Source organism: Thermobia domestica, chromosome 11 (genome assembly GCF_964235325.1).
Source record: "Thermobia domestica chromosome 11, izTheDome1.hap1.1, whole genome shotgun sequence".
NCBI lineage: Eukaryota > Metazoa > Arthropoda > Insecta > Zygentoma > Lepismatidae > Thermobia > Thermobia domestica.
Window position 1 is genome coordinate 197,612,480 of NC_137464.1, and position 10,306 is coordinate 197,622,785.

The 10,306-nt window shown below is 37.5% G+C and overlaps 1 protein-coding gene across 1 annotated transcript in view; it reads left to right on the forward strand.

The window, feature by feature from the left end:
* The window catches only part of LOC145663722 (otoferlin-like), a 189,817-nt gene extending 184,576 nt beyond the window's left edge, over positions 1-5,241 (forward strand). The window contains exons 17-18 of the mRNA XM_081729805.1: positions 801-965; positions 5,106-5,241. Of these exons, the coding sequence (XP_081585931.1) occupies positions 801-965; positions 5,106-5,231 (291 nt within the window). The 3' untranslated portion in view covers positions 5,232-5,241. The remainder of the gene's footprint in view (positions 1-800; positions 966-5,105) is intronic.
* The last annotated feature ends 5,065 nt before the right edge of the window (positions 5,242-10,306 follow it).

A 10,306-nucleotide genomic window follows, 5' to 3' on the forward strand; every position in this document is an offset into this window, starting at 1 on the left:
GTAAAACTTAAAGATTTCATTTCATTTTTTCTTATTTCCTTTGATCTCAAACCCTTTCATTTAATCTCTTGGATGCATGACATGTTTACTCTTCTTCTTGTCAGCGTCTCCGATAGCTCGTAGCTTATGCCTGTGAAGGTACCAACGTTCCTCGTTTCTTTTCTGATCTTCTGCTGTTTCTGGACTCGCTTCTTTAGTCATTTCTGTCCATTGTTAAGGGGTAGCCCTTGCTCACTTATCACGGCCTTTATACTACGCATATCTAAATATCCATGTTTTAGAATCATGAGACGCCTGAGGAATGAATTATATAAAAGAAATCAAAGTCTATTGATTTAATTTTAACACATGTTGGATATCTTCAACAATTTTGCCTCCCAAATAGTATATTACAAACAAATATAGAAGTTTATCCTTTACTAATATAACTTATTTAAACGTTAAATTTAATATCTAATTATCAAATTCCCTCTTTTACAAGAAAGATCGATTTGTTTGCGATGATAATGTAATCATTTGTGCTTAAGTTATTTTGTAGAAACTGAAATAATCTCTTAATGTTATCTGGTAGAAAACAGTTTAGAGTAAAATACTATATTGTATTTAGTATATTTATGTATTGAAATAAACATATTCCAAATCGTTATTTCCCGTATAAAATTTATTGAGCGGAGAAATGTGGATATTTACGTAGAATATACATAAGTTTCCAAGTAATTCCTTGGCTTTGCTGGACATATTGCCACATAGAAGAAATTGTCATTTTCGAACTCGAAACAAACTTTTCTTTGTCATTTTAGGGAAGAGATGATTTCATAGGAAGAACTTGTATCACTCCAGTAGTAAAAGCAGCCAATGAGCGTTACAGGAAACCTAAATTTCCTGCTCCATTACAGTGGAGGGAAATGCATGATGAGTTTGGCCACCTCTCAGCAGAGTTATTAGCCTCGTGTGAACTTCTACAGGTTCGTATTTATAAAGTCATAACGGTAGGATTCATTCAATAAAAAGTAACTCTTTTTATTCAATACAATTGCTCTGTGCTACATAAGTTAAAATTTTGATATATGGCTAGTGCTACTTCAACTCCGTAGGATTTTGGAGTAAATTGAGGCATGCAGAGGCACAATGGACAACCACTATCGAGCAAACTATGCAGTAGACGTAATTTAAAAGGCTTCAGATCATTTTTTACTCACCTAATATGTGTCTGTGCACGTACCCCGTAATACCACTCGCACTTCGCTCAAACAGAAAAGTTACAGTAATTACTGATAATCTCTCTCTTTTTTTTTAAAAAAAAAATAAACACGACACTCCTCTAGCAATCCCAACTTTGCTCAAGTTGACGCTTGTTCCATTGCTCGGCCGAATGCTTTAATTGTTTAAATGGTAGAGGTTAAATCAAGTTAAATCAAGTATCTGATATGTAACTTGCAATTTGGAGTGATTGTAGTAGCATACCATGATATTATTTTGCATTTCCATTCTAATTAATCAGAAATGACTATTATGAGTTATAATGAAGTATATTGCATGAATTATTTATGTATGTTTAAAAGGAAAGGAATATAGTCATCGGAGGAAAGAAACATTCTGTACTTTAATGTGGTATTTTGGCAAGCACGCTTCCTGAATGGAAGAAGAGCGTCAGGACATAACCAGCAAAGTATTCAAATGCGGTGTCATTTTTGAATATAGCATTATTTCGAAGAGTCTTTATGGGTTAAAGTACACAGAAATATGTAAGAAAATTGAAAACATATTTCACCACTTCTGCTAATGTAAACTTTGGCAGAAAATTCTTGTAATCAGAAAACTATTTTCATGAGAGATTACAAACAATATGGCTTGTTGTTCGTAGCTTGGTATGTAGAGTATACACATTCAGTGCGATTTGCTGTTACGCGTCCCATTCAATGTTGGCAATAGCATTATGCGTGTTCCAGTGCAGTACGTCAATTGTTCGTGCACTGAGAAATAAAAGGACTAGGATTTCCGTGTGGATACATCGTATTTACGCGGGTTTGCTCCTTAAGTAATGTAATTTCATGTATAAAAGTACAGCAGGTAGGAACACCATGCCATCTGGATTTCGTGTTAAAAACATCTTTCCTATCTTTCCTTCTCACATAATGGTATGACGTCTTATTACTCTCGTAAGGTAGGGAGTCACAGATTCAGAAAGAACCAAGAGGGGACAGTCGTAGGAAGGTGGTAAAAACATTATATACTTAAGTTACCACCGTCGGAATGGGTATGGCGTTAATTCTAGATTTAAAATGGTGGCCCCACAATACAAAACCTTCGCTGGACGATGATGTAGTTCGTACTACGAATGAAACAACATTACTTAATGTGGTGACGCGCGTAACCTGGTAAAAACATCATTTACATGCCGACTGGATTACGCATTTTTCTCCGTGTGGATTATTGTGGAATATTTTGCCCTTCGGGTTGCGCAACAAATGAAAAAATACAACTGGATAGATCAGAGACCCTAGAGGTCATAGATCTTTTAAGAAAATTCTATCAAGTGTGAAAATAAATTGCACTGTTTCCAAGAAGGCGTATGCTGCCGCACTGTACTGCTGGAAATGCGCGAAACATCTTTCGTCTGTCGTCAGTTGATCCAAAGACTCGAAGATGTCGGCAATGTAAAACAATGAGTCATAAATCTTTCAATAATCTGGTACAAAACATTCCTTTATTTATTACAGTACAATGAAAGGAGGTTGACATTCAAAGTATAGTTCCTTGTGTTCTACTGTCTGGATCTACCTCCCTGCCAGTTCTTCGATTTCACGTCGGTAATACGTCTTGTGCTCAAAGGGAAAGAAGTCATGTCACTACTGTTTCCACCTTTTGCTACTTGGTGAAGCATCATGATTTCGGGAAGTGCGCTATGGATCAAAACAGATAGTAATCCCAAAGGGAGGATCAGAACTGTGTGCCAGGTATGACATCAATTCGGTGTCGTCAAGTTCCTGAACTTTTTTTTTTTTTTTGCGTTTTACGAGCCAAGTGTGCTTCTGTATTATACTGTTGCTGAAGGGCGCGCTTTTGGTTCACAAATGGAGGATGTTCTCAACGTGGTGCAACATGTATCCGCCCCAACTGTTCGGAATAAAGTCGACGTTGACATTAATGGAAATCGTGAGAAACAAACTCGAAGTGAATTATCTCGTCGTAGTTCCACCATACACAGAGTATAACTTCATGCTCGAAACGATACTGTTTGACGGTCAGTTCTGAAAGTTGGCCCTTATTTAACCACCTTTCTTGCACATTCGGATTTAGGAAAAATACCCACTTTTCGTTTCATGTGACAATCAGTTTCAGGAAATGCACATCACTCGGGTTTTGCAGCAGTTGTCGGCACACACTCATTCTCGTCTGGGTCTGAGCTAGAGTCAACTCACATGGCATAATGCAGCAGTTTCTGATGGTTTTCCCGAGTTGGTAAAGGTGACGCACTACAGTGGGATGGAACATGCCAACTCGGATTGACAATCGTGTGCTGGTGCATGGATGTTCCTCAGTCGCTAGTCGTATGACTTCATACTCTGTTTCACTGAGGCGGCCGGGCCTTGGCTAATCTTCGCCAATTTTACAACCTGCACGAATTTTTTTATTGCTGCTGCAACGTTGTGCCCGAGTTGGAACTCATACAATAACTGTTAACGTATCCGACATTGTTCGTTACTGCTATTAAAAATGACTGAAGATACTGACGGAGTAAAATGTAAGTGTTAAATAATTCGCTTGCCACAATATCTCTTTGGCAAATTTGACCTTGTACTTACGATCGATCACAGCGAATACATACACGTGTTGTATGGGTTGTGAAAGTATCACAAAACTTGTGTCTTTTTCTTCTAACACGCTGAGTTCATTGTTTTTCCAAAGAAAGCTCAACAAGTCTAATACGTCAACAAGCAGCACTACACTTCAATATTTTCTTCGGTATTGCAGCGGTGACTTCAATATTAATAATGAAATTTCGACAGACCAATATTGCGTATGTTGCAAATTATCGTAGCCATTCAGGTACAACTACATTTCATCTGTCATGGAGTGGAAGTTCGATTCGAGAAAACACTGTCGATTTCCTGCAGTAACCATGTGCAGTAGTGCACAATTCAAGCATGGACTTTGGGCTTAAACTTCTGTAAAGCCATGATCTTGTATGGCTTCAGAGTAAGATCCTTTAGGAGAAATCGGCATGTTTTTTTGTAGTACTCTCATCTGTTGCCATAAGATGTCTCATGGATTTAGTGGGTCTCTAAAACATCTGCTGGCGCATATCTTTCTTCTTTGCCTCAGTTCTTTTCTAACACAGGTATTTATACACCTTATCAATCACCGATCTTGTTCGCTCAAACTTTATTATGATTTCATTTATGTATAACTTAGATTTTAGATCACTGTTAAACTCGGCACGGAAGTTTTCTTGTACTCCTTGCAATGATCTTCCTTGTGGGCAATATTCTTTTATGATGAATATCCTAACCTCCTCCGTCAGCGGTATTTTCATGTCTACACTTTTGATTAGCTTTACCTCGACTGGTTGTTGTTCACATCTGCTGTTCATGTTTCCACGCCTTTCCTCTACCTCCGTCCAAGATTAATGTAGTTCGTTTACAATTCGTTACGTGCTATAGCGTTTTCCTAAGTCGAACAAACTAGAGCTTCTCGGTTTTTCGTCTCCCGTGTCTGGTTCGGTTTATCTTAGCCCTCTATTTTGAATAACGCAAGGCCTTCCAAATATAATCGTCTTTGCTAAATGAATATATTCTTTATTTTAGGTTATTTTAAATCTAGTGATTGCAGTAGAGAGTGAGATATTTCCTGTCTTACGGTAAGAACTTACTGAACTTTCATTATACATAAAAATATATTTTATAATTGAATAATAAATAATTTATTTTCCAAAAAAACTTAAGCTGTTTGAATAATTGTGACTAATGTATAGAATACTAAACAATAGAAATGAAAAGAAAGAATCTCATGGTTGTGAATGTACAATAAATGTTCAGTTTACGCATAAGGTAGGCTATAATACAATAAAATGTTACAATTTCTGTTTCATTTTGTCGTTCCAGCTTAAAGACGAGAACGTGGAAAACATATCGAAAGAAGCAGTAAAAGAAGAAATGGTATTGGGTCTACCAAAAGTAATCGAGCCAAAGTTGGTTACATACAAGCAAGTATCTTTATTTTTACCCTGACAATAAATTTTCAAATATATTTCATCACTTAAGATACATTAGACTGAAAGCAATTGATAATGACATTTGAAGAATACTTTTTGGAAGGAAGGTGATCAGTCCTACGTTATTGAAGATAATATCACATAAGGATTTACCTTGCGAGACTTGGGAAATCCCTGGAAAACCGAGATATCTCAATAAACGAAGTGAGAACTCTATTTGATCATTTAGCTATCCCTGTTAGGTAAAAGATCCAAACAAGCTGCAGGATTTCTCCGAGATATTATGGAATCTCTTTTCAATATTGTGTTGAGCTAAAATTTAGTTGGCACAAGTTTATTTTACTTTAAAACTGAATATTCTCCACAATAATTCATTAAACCACTTAATCGTTAAAAACATAAAAATGATTAGTAGATTTGTATGAGGACTATACGTATATATTTCGATTGTTTTTACTTATCCGCCATCTATCTATTCTAATATTTAAAAAACGCGCGCGCGTGTGTGTGTGTGTGTGTGTGTGTATGTTTGTGTATCTGTCATCAGAATTTGGCATAGAAAGGAGTTACCTATAACAACCAACTTTTTGTACTTATATCTTCTCGTATGAAGCCATTTTTCCGACTCAAGAGCAGATTGGGAGGTCACATGTTCTGGAGATTCCAAACATACAGAATATATCACAAACACGTCAAATTATGCAACCTTCACTACTCTACTGTGTTGCAGGTTGATTGCTATTCAGTCAATGCAAAAGACGAACACTTCTGCTAGTGTTCTATAAAACAAGCCTGCAAAGTAAGACTTGGTATTGCAAAATGCTTATTCATCATGGACTTCCCGCATATCTCACATTCACTTTTAACACGAATTGGATATTACATTCATAGGTGACTATATACATACCAGCCCAAACATCACGACCATCCTATACACTTTGAAGGAAGTCGTTGGGATGAATGAGATGGACGGGACACAACTCAACTGCTCATCACACAGTGTTCTCACTCAACCAGTCAGTGTGATGCTTATGCATAGGATGGAGAAGGTCGACTATATATCAGATTGTGATGATCAGACGGTTAGGAATGATTATTTTGAAAACAGCGTTACTTGTTGGTGTTCGTAAGTTGCCGTGGTTAGGGAATTCCAAAAGGTAAAAAGGATTGTGAAACCAGCACCAACCACAAGACGTAGGGCAGCCACATCTCGTTTTAAAGATGTCAGTCGTCATAGGCGCTGTCGAGGTTGCTGCAACATGATAGGGTGCAAACTGTAGTACAATTAACAGTCGAATTTAACATGAAGAAAGAACGAATGTGTCTGAACACACAATTCGCCGTACAATGTTAGATATGGGCCTGCAAAGTCAAAGTCCTGCATGTGTACCAATGTTAACCGCTCGGCACCTATTACGGCTGGAATAGGCATGTGCTCGTCATAATTGGAGCGGCAAGCAGTGGTACAACATTGCATGATCCGATGAATCACGATGCTATTTTCATCACATCGATGGTTGGGTCAGATTTCGGAGTAAACATTAGAGACAACAGGAGAACGAGTTTGATTTTGTTTAACATATATGTTCTAATATACTGTTACATAGCTGTGATATATAAATATTTATAATTTATTTCATTCAAAAATAAATCCTTCAGTTTTACGTCCCACAATTATCCCGTGTAGGCTAAAGGAGACGATGATGATGAGAAATGCATGAAATGGTGGATTGAAAAAAAGTGGAAGGAAACGAGAGAACAACGAGAAAACCCAAGCACACGGTTCGTGCATTCAAACATGTATACTGTTTGTCGGCAAAATGCAGATTCTTTATTTACGAAAAGAAGAAATTTGCCTAACCAGGATGCAAATCGATGTTAAAAATAAACATTAGCACGAGACTATTACATTATCCACTAGACCAAGAGCACATGACTATTAGCCTTTTCCGTTTGTTTCTATTACTTTTCTGTTGACGGTGTACTTTCTACAGGTTTTAATTTTGTCTTATGTGGTAAGCTAGTTTCTACTTTTACCTTCTTTATTTTGTCAGATTTTATGATTGTTTTCTACATGTCACCTGAATATTTACTTGGAGGCAATGTCTATAATATGGTCTATTAGTATTAGAGAATACGCACATTTCTCTGTAATAGAATGGAGGAAAAAAGATTTCCCTTGTAAGCAGATCCAAGGAACGTGAGGATCTGGGTTCAATTCTTTGGACTTAGTCTCTGGAAGGTAATCCCACCGTTTGTGGCCAGAAGTTTCAAATCTTAACGAAATTTCTGGAACCAACGAGTTGCATTGCTGTGGTTCACTGCAATATTCCCTTCTGCATGACAAATGTTTTGGGTTACTGCCCCACATTATGCCCAAATTCGAAGTAATACAGAAACAGTTCACGTATCAGACGTTGAGCTAGTAGTAGTCCCCGACGTATGCGCGAATGACTCATCCTCACTCTTGTGACGTCATAGGTCAAAGGTCAATGACCTTGGCCCGGGGTCAATGACCTAGGGGTACCTAGGACCACCCCCTCTAAATTTTGGCAGGGGTACCTTGGCCCACCCCCTAAATTTTGGCAGGGGTACATAGGACCACCCCCCTTAAATTTTGGAAATTGCCAAATCTAAAAATTTGGTATGGTAGCCTAGGACCATAGTATGTACCTCTATCAGTATTGGGTGTCTATGTCGTTCCCTTTCATGGGTAAAAAATTGCCAAAAATTCAAATTTCGGAGGTTTTTGACCTAATTTATCCCCTTGGATGAGGTATTATTACCTTATATAGTTATATGGGCGTATACAGGGGTCCATTACCTTTCATAAGACATGGGTACATTAATGCACCCCTTGAAATTTTTGGGAGGGGTACCTTGGCCCACCCCTTAAATTTTGGAAATTGCCCAATTTAAACATTGGGTATTATAGTACAGGACCCTAATATGTATTATGATAAATTTGGGTGGTCCACCTCGTTTCCTTCTAGGGGTACACAATTGCCAAAATATAAACGTAAGCAATACGTTATACCACGTGTTTGGTTTTTGGTCGATTTTATCCCCTTTGATGAGGTGTTATTACCCTATATGGTTATATGGGCGTATACAGGAGTCCATTACCTTTCATAAGACATGGGAATATTAATGCACCCCTTTAAAAATTTGGGAGGGGTACCTTGGCCCACCCCTTCAATTTTGGAAATTGCCCAATTTAAACATTGGGTATTATAGTATAGGACGCTAATATGGATCACTATAAATTTGGGTGGTCCACCTCGTTCCCTTTTAGGGGTACAAAATTGCCAAAATATAAACGTAAGCAATACGTTATACCACGTGTTTTGTTTCGACCTAAGTTATCCTTTTGATGAGGTGTTATTACCCTATATGGTTATATGGGAGTATACAGGGGTCCATTACCTTTCATAAGACATGGGTATATTAATGCACCCCGGGAGGGGTACCTTGGCCCACCCCTTCATTTTTAAAAATTGCCCAATTTAAACATTTGGTATTATAGTATAGGACGCTAATATGGATCACTATAAATTTGGGTGGTCCACCTCGTTCCCTTTCATGGGTACGAAATTGCCAAATTTAGGTACAACCACGTGTTTGGTTTTTGATTTAATTTATTCCCTTGGATGAGGTCCTATTACCTTATATGGTTATATGGTCATGTATAGGGGATCCATTATCTATTATAAGACATGGGTACATTGGTGCACCCCGGGAGGGGGTACCTTGGCCCACCCCTTAATTTTTGGAAATTGCCCAATTTCAACATTTGGTATTATAGTACAGGACCTGATAAATTTGGATGGTCCACATCGTTCCCTTTTAGGGGTACAAAAATTGCCAAAATATAAACGTTGTACCACGTGTTTGTTTTTTTTTTGGTCCATTTTATCCCCTTTGATGAGATTCTATGATTACAGGGGTTCATTTCTTATCATAAGACATGGGCACCCTTCTTAAATTTTGGCAATGGGGGGGGTCCACTGAAATTGTCCAATTGAAGCATAGTACAGGACCTCAATATGTTTCGGTGGTCCTATTACCAAATTTGTTTAGTACAACCACGTGTTCGGTTACTGACTCAATTAAGGTTATAAGGTATGGATGGGTATCCCCTTTCAATTTGGTAGGACCCTTCGGGTGTAGTACAGTCACGTGATCGATGATTTGGTTTTAATGCGCGACGAGGTCCCTGGTCAATGTTCTCTAGGAATTAGGTGGAAACTTTGCACAGGGTTCTCGTCTTATATCGCACAGTTCTTTAGGAGAATCTGATAACGTTGTATATGGAATGGACAATAAAAACACATAAATAAGCATAAATTGTATTTTATTCATTTTTTCTGGTTTCTTCTTTTTCTTTCTTATTGACAATGTTTGTATATTGAGCTGGGTTTCTTCATTAGACTGCCTCCTCTTCTTGATTGCGATGATTTGTTTCCATGTTTTGCAGCATAGCACCCGTTTGCAAAGCTTCGTATTGTGAATTCTGTAAAAAAGAACGAGGAAAAAGATGCTTAGTATAGAAATAGATGATGATAAAACAAATACACTTACAATGATAAATATGATAAAATTACCTGGAAGGTATATTGCAACAGTCTACGATCATTAACCGTGGGTACTGTTGTGAACAAATATTGAATTTCACGCAGAGATTTTCCTTGGGCTTTACAGCACAAATAAAAATAAGCATAATAGCCACATACGGATGAACCAAGACTTTGCATTTGGCTATTATTATATTTATAGTATATACAATGAAGTTTTAAGAATGCAACATGTTGTGGTACATAAGGAGGAAGGCCATAGCTGTCAAAATATTCTCCAACACCGCGATGATCAATATAAATTGCAATCCAATGACTTCCTAGTTTTGTGGATGGATCTGTATTTACAATCATTGCCAGAGGAAGAGAAATCCGTGAGGGCAACTCATCGCTTGCAAATACCCCGGTAAAATGATTTCTGAATAATGGACTACCGTGTAAAGCACTAGCTAATTGTAATGTATTCAACATCGTGAATGGAAATGATACATAACGTATACGTACCTTGTAATTTAAA